Raw genomic sequence first — 12,439 nt, forward strand, 5'->3', positions numbered from 1 at the left:
AATTGAAACCAGGTGTGTAAAACAAAGACAAAACAAATGGAAATGAAAAGTGGATCGGTGATGGCTAGAAGGCCGGTGACGTCGACCGCCGAACGCCGCCCGAACAAGGAGAGGGACCGACTTCGGTGGAAGTTGTGACAAGTGGCTCCCGATTGGTGCAGCGGTCTAAGGCACTACATCTCAGTGCTAGAGGCGTCACTACAGCCCCTGGTTCGATCCCAGGCTGTATCACAACCGGCCGTGATCGGGAGTTCCATAGGGTGGCGCACAATTGGCACAGCGTCGTTCGGGTTAGAGAAGGGTTTGGCCGGGYTAGGCCGTCATTGTAAAATAAGAATTTGTTCATAACTGACTTGCATTGGCAAAAATAAAGGTTAAATTAATTTAAAAAAATGTTGCTCTAGTTGGGACCAACTGTTCACTAACAAAGATTGGGGCTATAAGTAGAAGTTGTTAATAAGACTGTGTCAGTTAGCAGTTAGCCACTTCTTATTCATCCTTAGGGATAAGATAGCATGTGTGGAGACTGTACAACAGCCCTGCTTCCTGCAAATACCCAGTGGAGTGTCGGGAGCGCACACATTGACTCTGGTTTGAGAGACCCAACAGCTCTAAGCACATTATATCCATCATGACCTTGAGAGTGATTCTGGAAAACATAAATCCTGTTTATTGCCCAAGTGTAGCATTCGATGTGAAGAATTTTTGCGGAAATAGCCTTGTCTTGCCAAAGCACAGTGGATATCTGTTTAAGATTAAACCTCAAATAGCCCTATGTAATTTAACTGTAACAATGCCCTATTACCATACTGCTGTTTCACAACAAATCAAGCCAAGTGGAGTCCTCCACAGCTCATTGCAGGCCCAGAAGCATAACCTTGATGTTGTTTTCAAAGATGCTACTGCTGCTCTCGCAGAATTTCTAAGACACAGTGATAAATATACAAGTGTCGTGTGGGGTTTGCTGGCAAAACAAGTCCACAAATAAACAGCTTCTTGCAGATATAATTCGTGCTTATTTTGTTTGGACAGAAACACCACAATGGAAGCAAGGAGGCATGACAGTGTCCTCTTGCTTTAGCTATGCTTCTTGCTAAGCTTTGCTTTAAATTTAGCTCTCCAGAGTTTCCACCTGCTTCCATCGAGTTGATACCTCACACGAACCTCAAATAGAGTATCAACCTATTCAATCAAGGGTGCAAAACCCATTTATAATGTGGTTAGGTTATGCATAAAATGATCTGTTGCTGGAATATGCTGATCTGGGAGCCAAGAAGAAGAGGAACAAGGGAATGGACGGGGGCGTTTGTTTCATTTCCTACACATGAGTGTATCCTATTTTTAGATTTTAAAGTTGACTGTCATGGGTGCGTGTGTGTGCGTGCTCTGAATATCGAGAATTCTGGAGGGAAAAGAACAAAAAACAACCCGATGAGGAACGATGACCAAATGTGCCACCATCTGTCACTCTTTTTAGATAACATGCAAAATAGCTTCCATGACAGGTCACACATGATTCATAAAATACATTTGGGTGGCCAAATTGTTAAAAGGCAATTCGGTTGTCGTAACRTACATTGGGCTTGCTGCTGGGTGAGATTAATAGACCCTCTTATTTTCCAGAGGAAATTCTACCATTCTTTCAAAGTCTAATGCTGCTCAGCTTTTTCCATTGATGGAATAATAAACGAGTTTAGTCTTATATGGTAGGCCTTATATGGTAGGCGTACTCATACTAAACTGCTGGCACTGCTGCTCTCTGTATGGTCCAGAATCAGTCAACTCATGTAGAAAGGTCAACAACCTCACTGCTGTTCCCCTTTAATGAGGTGAGGAATGGTATTTGGTTAATGTAGTACATAATTAAGTAATAGTATTATCTCTCACAATTATATATTATTTAAGACGTGTAATTGAAAACAGTATCATAAAAAATAGCATACACATTTCATATGGATTATTTTTTTATCTAATAATTATGTGTTTTGGGGGAAGATAAATACTAATAGTCCATTATTAAACCACATTTCCCATGATGCCCCGCGTTACGTACGAAGCGTTTTCTTTGCGGACGTGTGTGAAAGATATCCATGAATGGTGTGATGGGAMATACATTTGCTGTTGTGCCAGGCAGTGTACCCCTCACTTAAAATTGTATTAGACCTTCTGCTTTATTTATTTTTTATTTGAATGTGAAGTTGGAATATATATTTCACTGGGTTTAATCAATCATTATCAAGGAGAGAGAGGCAGGCAGAATCATCGACAGCTGTGCTTGGAGCCCTAGCCTGCTGCTAAAGCTAGCAAGCGCGAGACTTGTGTAGAATTACAGGACAGCGCTTCACGGGCTAGTTAGCGATCATGCTTCGAGACAACATGACCTCCATCGTACAGAAAATTGCTAGACAGGCGCTTGTAACTTTTAGAAACCCATCTTCATTCGGTGATAAAGCGTTTTTGGGTAATCAATGTAAACTCCAAAGCCTCATGACCGAAATCAGAGCTGCGGATCTGAAGATCCCTCCAAGGAAAGTTGACAGCGCTTCTACGCCTTTGCCACACAACCCCCCGGTCACATACATGCACATATGCGAGACAGACGAATTCAGCATGGGGGTGTTTCTGCTAAAAAGCGGTGCTTCCATCCCCTTGCACGACCACCCGGGAATGTACGGAATGTTGAAAGTTATGTATGGCAAGGTTAGGATCACCTGTTTTGACAGGTTGGACAAATCATCTAGCGTGGCCAGTGACACGCAATTCAACCCTCCACTGCTACCTTTTCAGAGAGGTGCGCTGAGYAGGTCGATACTTGGGTCGGTCGGGGAGTTTACAGAAGAAAGCGGACCGTGTATCTTGACCCCTGACCGAAACAACCTTCACCAAATCGATGCAGTCGATGGGCCCACCGCTTTCCTCGATATTTTGGCACCCCCATATGATCCAGACGACGGGAGAGACTGTCATTATTACAAAGTTCTGCAGTCTGCCCCGGATTCTGAGGACAAAAAGGCTGACGGTCAAAAAGAAGTTTGGCTGATGGAAGTATCCCAACCTTCTGAATTCTGGTGTGGTGGTGAACCATACCCCGGCCCTGAAGTGAAGATCTGAAGCGCACTTGCTATGAACGCTGAATTGATTTGTGAACCATTGATTCTCAGGACCATGTCAAAACAATATGTAAATGTATGACGATCATGATTCCTACAATGATGGATTATGGAATGGGATGTGTCACAGTGCTGTGTAATGGGAAAACATGTCTTGTGAACTAAAAGCACGATTCCTAAATTGGACTATGCATTCTGCSTGTAATGAAAGTACTTAAGCAGTTGATAAATTGTGATCTTTGCACATCAGCTCTAATGTATTTGAATTTTTGATAAGCATTTCATGTCTTGAAATGAACTGAAACCATACACATTACTCAAAATAAAAACATAAAGGTGGATTAAAACTAAATGGTGGTGTTCAAGCACATTAAAATGTCAAAAGCCATGATTTGCTCTAAGCATGTTTTCATTGGATCAAACTACATTATTTGAGTTAATCCCATGGGACATGGATTACTGAATGACCATCTTATAAATTGCTTCATTAATTGAGCTTCCCTAATTAAACTTAAATSCCATAATAACCTTGCTTGCTTCATCATTTTGGGAGCTTGGCTCAATGTGCTGTGCTTTTAGGAGAGCACTATTGAATTCATTGCTTGTGACCTAGGGGCCTCTTGTGGACATACTGGGTATTACCTCAGAAGGACAATGTGACTAGTAGCTCACTGTACAGTTGGAGTTTTTACAGCATAAACCTTGACAGTAGCCTATAGTCTACTTTCAAATGACCAAAATAAGACCAAAAAAACAAACATTCTACAACACAAAATGGATTTCATTGTTGTTTAAATAATAAACCATGTCCTTTGCCCAGTTATTTAATTTGGATTAGGTTTAAGAATACATTTGTGAAACAATGAACAAACACACAAACAAGCAGTTATCTAACATATTCTACATTTATTGCAAGAAGCATCAAGTCAGTTAAAGAACAATGCTCAGTGTGTAAAAACACGTAAAATGACACATGTAAAATAAACATATTTCCCCTTAGTTACTTTCTGTAATGATCTTACACAGATTTGACTTTCATCTTCATCCAACAAGTAACAGGAGATTTTAAAAAGAAAAGCAAACGTAAGCAGTTCAGTTCTTAATTGTCTCTCTTGACAGTACAGGGCTTCCAGTTTTTACACACATGGGACTCTAACCCCCCCCCCACTCTCAAAACTGGATGTGGGTAATATACAGAACATACACGCCCCTGGCCAGACCACTCAGCTCTGTGATATTGGTCATGACACTCCTTTCCCAGCTATAATGCAGGAATACCCATCATGATCTCATCTATTGTGGGAAGTCTCTCAACACTGGCAAAAGTGAGSCTACTTGCTGGCTGATACCCCCTATTCAGCATCTCTGTGACTATTTCCCCACCTACTCTATTGAAACACTTTCTATACTGAGCACTTGTGTTGGTGCACATTTACAGTTATGTTATGAAAAATGTATTCTATACCTAATATAAATGTGATAGCTCTGTCCGTTTATGTTGTTATTCATTCTGCACCATATATCCAAATGCATTAGTCACCTTAATTAACCATAGTCTGCTAAATTCAGTGTGAATGTTTGATTTGGATATTATTTAATTAATTGGTGCTGCAGGGAAACATCATTTATCTGAATGTTAAAAACCATTCTGCCTGGGTCATTATGATGACTTTTTCTCTTTCTGTCTTAAGTGGATTTTCGTGTGTCTCCTTCTTTCATCACTCCTGGCAAACTTTCTTCCACAGTGGTCGCAGGAGAAGGGTTTTTCTCCAGTGTGTGTCCGGATGTGCGTAGTGAGGTGGTCACTGCGACTGAAACTGCGCATGCAGATCCGACACTGGAAGGGTTTGTGCCCTGTGTGGATCCTGACGTGTCTGCTCAGCTCGTCCGACCGCGAGAACCTCCTYTCGCAGCTCTCTGCTGGGCAAGGGTATGGTCGCTCATGGACAGGCGTTTTGCTTGGGAGATTTGGATACTTTCTCGGTCTCAATATTGGCCTCAGGGGTAAGTTCGGAGTGTTGTAGGGATTTGGTGGACAAGGGCCCTCTGTCGCAGGTCCCCCAAGCGTAAAATTCCTTATTGTGTTCAGAGGTGTCAGAGGTGGTGGAACCCTCAGAGAGTCCAGTGAATATGGTAACGCTTTCCTGTCAGGAAATGCCTGGATGTCTCGTTGGCAGTTTGGCTGGAAGAACCCGCTGTAGTCAGGCATGATGTTTAAGAGTGCGCTGTCCACTGTCGACTTTGGTGATGTATAGGATGAGTACGACGGCTGTGGATAAGACATGGGGCAGGTTGACGTTGCCAGGTAGGTTGATTGATCCTGGTACATWTCCCCGGTACAAGAGTAAGACGGCGTAGCATACATGTGGTTTATATCGTGTTGACTCTGCGCCATGGTGCAGCTCACAGTTCCTGCGTAAAAGTTTGGTGGTTCAGGCGAGGGCAAGGCAGGCACCGGGGACGAAGCTGCCACCCTTATGTCAGCACTAGCTACGTTAATGGCACCCCCGGGATTCCAGTATCCTCCTAAACCTCTAGAATTGATCGAGAACTTCCCCGTGTATGCCACAGCCTGAGTGCTCGGTGGCTGCGTAAAGTTGCCGTGGTAAATCAACTCGAGGGTGCCCTTTTCTTCACTAAAACAATCACCTGCGAAGCAAAGAAAAATAAATGTTAGTTATGTGTCAAAAAAACGTTGATTATTGCRTTTACGCAAGGGTTTTTACTATAACGCTTTTTGTTTGTCGCGCGGTTGCGCACCACTTTGTGGTTTTGTAATGGGTATGCAGGAGGTTTCAAGTCACATAACGATTTAGAAAAAATACATTGATTTACCATAGCAGACCATCTACTTGATTAATATTGACCAATAATATGGATTATCCTCAATTTAGGATAATCTCAAATATGACTAATAATGCATTTTAATCCTACATTTTTTGTAAAGTTGATGAGGACATATGGCTTCTTTTCTATTGGCCATAACCGCAAAATATAAATTAATATTTAACAAAAATATATTAAATGAATTCTTACCCCCCTCGGTTTCACCCAATTGGCCGTGCTGTTTCCAATATGATTCAACTTTTAACCCAGTTCCCGTCTCTGGCAATGATGCGGATATTTCCTCTTCCATTGAATAGATTACCTCTTGAATGTCTTGTATAAAACTACTGGTGGGTACACAAACTTTGTCAATAGTTTTAGCTGTCATTTTTTTGACAAGACYGTGCGCTTCAAGCCTTTACGCACCTTTAAGCACACAATATATAACCTTCAGCTGTCATGGTAAAAACGCTCTAATGCTGTATTCTCTGCCATATCATATAGTGTRCCCTACGCTTGGGAAATATCATCTCATCTCGTTATATTATGGGGATGCAATATTGTAATATGCATTTAAAGGGAGTCTCTGAATGTCCCGTAACGTCACTGACCATACAAGGACTTGGTGGTTAAAAAGGGAAAAGGTTGGGCTAGGGTTGGGTCTCAGGCTTGATGACGACATCAAAGAACACTTGTCAATGAATTTAAAAAATACATAACCCAAATTACTTTTATTTTTGCGTCGTTGATGTTAGCCTGTTTAAGTTGAGTAAATATTAACACATGTATGGCCTATTTTATTATCAATATAATACTCGGCTTGCTGCCAAAAGCCTGCAGGAATTCCAGTAACACTTCACCAAAAATGGATTTATCCGGTTTAATAGACGACACCCTCTTTTTACTTATATGGAATACATCCGCTAAATTGGTGTTCATGAAATATCGGGTCGTGCCAAGGAAGAAGCCCACACAGAAGCATACGAGACGAGCGACTTCCCGGGGGAGGTTTGGCACTGTGCTTTAGAGTGGAGCGTTCCTTAGGAAAGTTGGATCAGTTGGTTAATTAAGTATATTCATTTGTTGTTCTATATCCTTTTATAGTCTGGGCTAACATTTTGCAAAAATGGAAACTTGAATTGATCGAAGTGCTATATCTACGTACATATTTTTTTGTTGTTGAAAAATCTGTATAGGTAAACAACACATTTATGAAGCCTTCATAAACCCTAAATTAGGCATGTGCTTCAGGATACTTTAGAAGGAATATTCCTTAGCCTATAACACCCTTTATGTAGTGTGACTGTTTATAAATGATTTGTGCACTATATATGTAGTGCCATGAGTTGTCCATCTAGAGTTGTCCATTTAAAGTTGGCCTGTTTGTAGCCTGTGTATAGGAGGTTCATTAGATAAGCTATTAATCATTTGTGAATCGTGAGTTATGGGTTGCCCACATGTATAGACTGAAAATATTTCTGACATATCTCTCCACCTACTCAAGACCCCACTGTATTGAAGGGATCATCTTGGGACAGCAACCCCTTCCTCTCTTCTCAGCAAGCTGCCCTCCGTTGGTGTAAATGACACCTGGCTGATGTCTGTAGGCTTACATGTGACAGGGTTGTTGATCCAAGGGCTGTGGTAGATAGTGATAAAACAAGGGGAAGCCCTTTAAACACTGTCTAAAGCCCTGCACGTCCACTATGACACACAGGTAATGAGACTGCTCCTCACGCAAGTAGAGCTAATTGCTATTCTGTCTCAGGGGACACTGTCTCCTGATAATGGAGATGATCTTTGGTCTTAATATGCAAAATGTGTCTGACATGTTCCTAATGACATCATACTCCCTAGGAGTTGTTGGCATATTTGTTTCCGAAGGTAGTAATCCTTAAGAGACTGGAAACTTTCCACATATGCCACTGTAGGCTAATGTATGTCATTTTCTATACCCAATATGACAATGTAGGAGACACAAAAAAATTGTCCATAGGCTTTTTTATATTGTCTATAACACCAGCAACAACTTTAACACTTGTCCAATTGAACATGATAGACCTACTTAAATAAGACAAGAAGAGAGAAGAGAGAGAGGAGAGAAGAGAGAGGAGAGAGGAGAGAAGAGAGAGAGAAGAGAGAGATTGGAGAGAAGAGAGAGAGAGAAGAGAGGAGAGAGAGAAGAGAGAGGAGATAAAAGAGAGAAGAGACAGACAAGAGAGAGGAGAGAGAGAAGAGAGAGAGAGGAGAGAGAGAAGAGAGAGAGAGTGGAATTGAACATGATAGACATACTTAAATAAGATGAGAAGAGAGAAGAGAGAGAGGAGAGAGGAGAGAGGAGAGAAGAGGAGGGAGAGAAGAGAGATTGGAGAGAAGAGGAGGGAGAGAAGAGAGGAGAGAGGAGAGAGGAGAGAGAAGAGAAAGAGAGAGAGAGAGAGGAGAGAGGGGGAGAGAAGAGGAGAGACAGACAAGAGAGAAAGAGAGAAGGGAGAGATGAGAGAGAGAGAAGAGAGAGGAGAGAAGAAACAGACAAGAGAGAGGAGAGAAAGAGAAGAGAGAGAGAGAGAGGAGATAGGGGGAGAGAAGAGGAGAGACAGACAAGAGAGAAAGAGAGATGAGAGAGAGAGAGAAGAGAGAGGAGAGAAGAGACAGACAAGAGAGAGGAGAGAAAGAGAAGAGAGAGAGAGAAGAAAGAGTAGAGAGAGAGCGGAGAGAAAGAGAGGAGAGACAGAGAAGAGAGAGAGAAGAGAGAAGAGAGAGGAGAGAGAGAGGAGGGAAGAGAGAGAGGAGATGGAAGAGAGAGAGGAGATAGAAGACAGAGAGAAGTTAGAGAAAGAAGAGAGAGAGAAGATAGAAAATAGAGAGAGAAGAGAGAGAGGAGAGATAATAGGAGAGAGAGAAGAGAGAGAGGAGAGACAGAAGAAAGAGAGAACAGAGAGAGAGAGGAGAGAAGAGAGAGAGAAGAAGAGAGAGGAGAGTGAAAGGAGAGACAGAATAGAGAGAGATGAAAGAGAGAACAGAGAGAGGAGAGAAGAGAGGGAGAAGAAAGAGAGAAGAGAGAGAGAGAGAAGAAAGGAGAGAGAGGGGAGATATAGAGGAGAGAAGAGAGAGAGGAGTTAGAAGAGCGAGAGGAGATAGAAGATAGAGAGAAGAGAATGAGAAGAAAGAGAGAAGAGAGAGAGAGGATTTGACTAGTGAGAAGTTTAGGAACGGTGTTCCCTCCCTATCCCCTCTCCCCTTGCAGGGGGGAAAAGGAATCCCTTTTTAAGTACTCTTTTTAACGCCCACAGTTCCAAAAATGTTAGTGTATTGTGTGAACGCCGCCTTCCTCAGGCAGATGGGTTTTTTCCAGGTCCAGTGTCCGGCCGATAGGCTGCACAGCGTGCCTCCGTGGGGAATGGTGCCCTCCTTGCACCCCTCGCCCACGCTCCGCCACATTGAGCGGGATTTAGAGGGGGGGGCGTTTTGTGTTGCCTATGTCTCAGTGTCACCTAGGGGTCTGGAGAGCCCCGCATGACGATTAATCAAGTGTCATGTGTGGTTTTTGTTAATATGGATCTTTGTTTTCTAACACTAGACTGATATAGGAGACTTTTCTTTGTTATTGTGTTGTGGTTTTTTGTCAAATAGTTAATACATGCCAAATATATCATGTTTGAGCTTTGCATTAAGCTTTCTTATACATTAAAAACAGACCAGAGAATATTCATTCATAAATGCACGTATTGCAAATGGGATGAATGTATGTCTAGATGTGTTTACATCACCCCTGACTTGAATCTTAGACATCTTTGAAATCACAAACAACAGTTTTAAGAATGACTTTACACTACAGCATCAATAATTAATAGTACTGTATTGTACATCACTTTCTTTTGCGCTTACTTTCAAAACCCTCCATTGTGAAATTGAGGCCCGATTGCTTGTCTAGTATTTTGAGCAGCAATAAGATACAATGTCCAAATTATAGCCTAGTAGCAGCCTACCAATACACAGTGGCACTGGTTAGAAGTAGTGTGTGTGTATACAGTGACATACTGTACTTCATCAAGAGTGAGTTATATTTGTAATGGATCCTACTCTTCTATTTCCCAAAAGACATTGATTACACTACCTTCATTTCATACCTAACAGTTAACATATTGGGTATATATTGTAAAGGTTTAAATNAATCATTTCATACCTAACAGTTAACATATTGGGTATATATTGTAAAGGTTTTAATCATTTCATACCTAACAGTTAACATATTGGGTATATATTGTTAACATGTGTATTTAGAAAGTGATCTATTCTACATATTTTTTACAAGCTTAAAACAACAATACTGTAACTATGGGCCAGTTTCCCGGACACAGAATGTGTCTTAGACTTAAAGGCATGCTGTGTTTGGGGAAACTGGCCCTAAGATTTCTGCATGTTCAAGAAAACTGCAGGGGACAAAGAAAAAACACACACACACATGAAACAGCCCCTGGATTGCTTACCTGTAATATAATAAAGATACTGGTATGTCTCCTCGTTCAGGCCCCGAGGCAGTGATAGCAGGGCCTCAGATAGAGACAAATGCTTCTGCTGTGGCAGTCCCCTAACATCTGAGCAACCACAGTTACCCGCTAGATTCTTACTCCTCCAATGGAGTAGGTCATATAATGTTTCTTTTTCTGAGCGACTGATGGAAAAAGAAACAATAGGATTGTTCCCACTTCACTTTGCTTCCACCCTCACAGTTAAAATTGTTATGATAATGAAGTGGATTTGTGAGACCCAGCAGATTGGAATAGAAAAGCTCTCTTTGATCGGAGGAATCTGAGGTGTTTGGGTCACTCAAACCCCATGCCTGGGGCGTGGCCTGGGTGACAGCTGCTCTCATGACGATGAAACTCCAGGAGAGGGTCATCTCAGAGACCCAACAACCATCTATGAAGAATTAATTTCCAAAGAACATGTAGTTTTAGATTCCTCCAATTTTGGATGAGCTACATTGTAGCCTATTAGTTAATTTAGTGATCTACCCTCATTTGCTTCATATCCTCCATCAGGTGTCTCATGTGATTTTGGAAATGGAAAACCCAGAAGATGCATGCAATGTGCATTTATTTGCTTTTGACTTTTTGATTACCTAGATAAGTTGTTTATTCTTGTTCTAAAAGTGAGGGAATCAGTGGACTGTGTGTGGCCATTGAGGACTGAAATTAGTCACCCTTTTCTACCACCGTTCAAAAACACAGGTTCAGATAATTTTTTAAAGTGCTTTATAATTGCTGAATAATCACACTGGGTAGGGAAATTGTGTGTGTGTGTGTGTGTGTGTGTGTGGTGTGTGTGTGTGTGTGTGTGTGTGTGTGTGTGTGTGGTGTGTGTGTGGTGTGTGTGTGTGTGTGTGTGTGTGTGTGTGTGTGTGTGTGTGTGTGTGTGTGTGTGTGTGTGTGTGTGTGTGTGTGTGTGTGTGTGTGTGAGAGAGAGAGAAGCACACAAGGGAATAACCCCCTCCCCACTAGGATGAGTGGGTAGATGCCCACGAGGAGATGGATGACTGTGCTCTGCAAGGTTGATGGGTGGTGTCATGTCATAAAATATGAGACAAAGAGTAGAGGTAGAAAAGGTCTTTCTTGGCAAATAAAGGAAATAATCTGGCGATAGAGGTGAATGGCAGCACTTCATTGACTCACTGCTAGTTGTTTTACTTTATCTTGGGAAAACATGATGAAATACTGGAACAATTGATTATTGGAAACAATTATATCAACATGCCATATATATATATATATATATATATAATGTCCCCTGTTCTTTAATTTGGGTTTTACAATCTCTGTTATTTATTATTCATAATCATATTATATTTCAATAGTCAGACATGACCAACTTAAGAAAAACTCAATTGAAAGTAAATTATTGTGCAAGCACAGAAGGATGTGTTATGTTCTTGCTGCTGTTTGATGTATTAATTAATCACAGAGAGTAGGCTATTGTATTCACCAGTGGGTTTACCAGTCCAGTGCAAATCTCAAACACAAATGCAAATCTCAAACACAAACCGTTGTTCATCTACGACAATCTGATATCTGAATGTTGGCGCTGGATGGAAGTGTGCTCCTCAAATGGCTCATACTGTGTAACTATGAGGGCAGAAAATACTGGCATAATGAGCTGTGTGTCAAAATGACATGGGCATTTCACCCACCAGTCAATCAAGTAGTGGTCAGAAGCCACGCAGTTAAACATAAATGGATTCTGTGCTGTTTGTTCAGCTTCAAGTCTGTAGGGTGATTGATGAACTGATGAATAGATAATGTAGACTACATTATTAGCCGACACAAGATACATTTGTTAAATTTGACTTTTAGGCTAGATTGGAAAATAGTATATAGCATGTATGCTATTCCCATAGGCTATTAGGCCCAGGAAGTTATGTATTTAAAGGCCCAGTGCAGACAAAAATTATGATTTTTTTTTGTGTTTTATATATATTGCCAAACTATGAGGTTGGAATAATACTG

The 12,439-nt window shown here is 41.3% G+C and overlaps 2 protein-coding genes across 2 annotated transcripts; one reads left to right on the forward strand and one right to left on the reverse strand.

The window, feature by feature from the left end:
• Positions 1-2,056: 2,056 nt before the first annotated feature.
• On the forward strand, positions 2,057-3,501 carry LOC111951991 (2-aminoethanethiol dioxygenase). Its single transcript, XM_023970389.2, has one exon. The coding sequence runs from the start codon at positions 2,362-2,364 to the stop codon at positions 3,109-3,111; it is 750 nt and encodes a 249-aa protein (XP_023826157.1). The 5' UTR covers positions 2,057-2,361; the 3' UTR covers positions 3,112-3,501.
• A 737-nt stretch (positions 3,502-4,238) lies between these two features.
• LOC111951729 (early growth response protein 2b-like) lies at positions 4,239-5,590 on the reverse strand. Its single transcript, XM_023969934.2, has one exon. The coding sequence runs from the start codon at positions 5,503-5,505 to the stop codon at positions 4,771-4,773; it is 735 nt and encodes a 244-aa protein (XP_023825702.2). The 5' UTR covers positions 5,506-5,590; the 3' UTR covers positions 4,239-4,770.
• Positions 5,591-12,439: the final 6,849 nt, after the last annotated feature.

The sequence above is a fragment of the Salvelinus sp. IW2-2015 genome, linkage group LG25, assembly GCF_002910315.2.
Source record: "Salvelinus sp. IW2-2015 linkage group LG25, ASM291031v2, whole genome shotgun sequence".
In the NCBI taxonomy this organism is placed as follows: Eukaryota; Metazoa; Chordata; class Actinopteri; order Salmoniformes; family Salmonidae; genus Salvelinus; species Salvelinus sp. IW2-2015.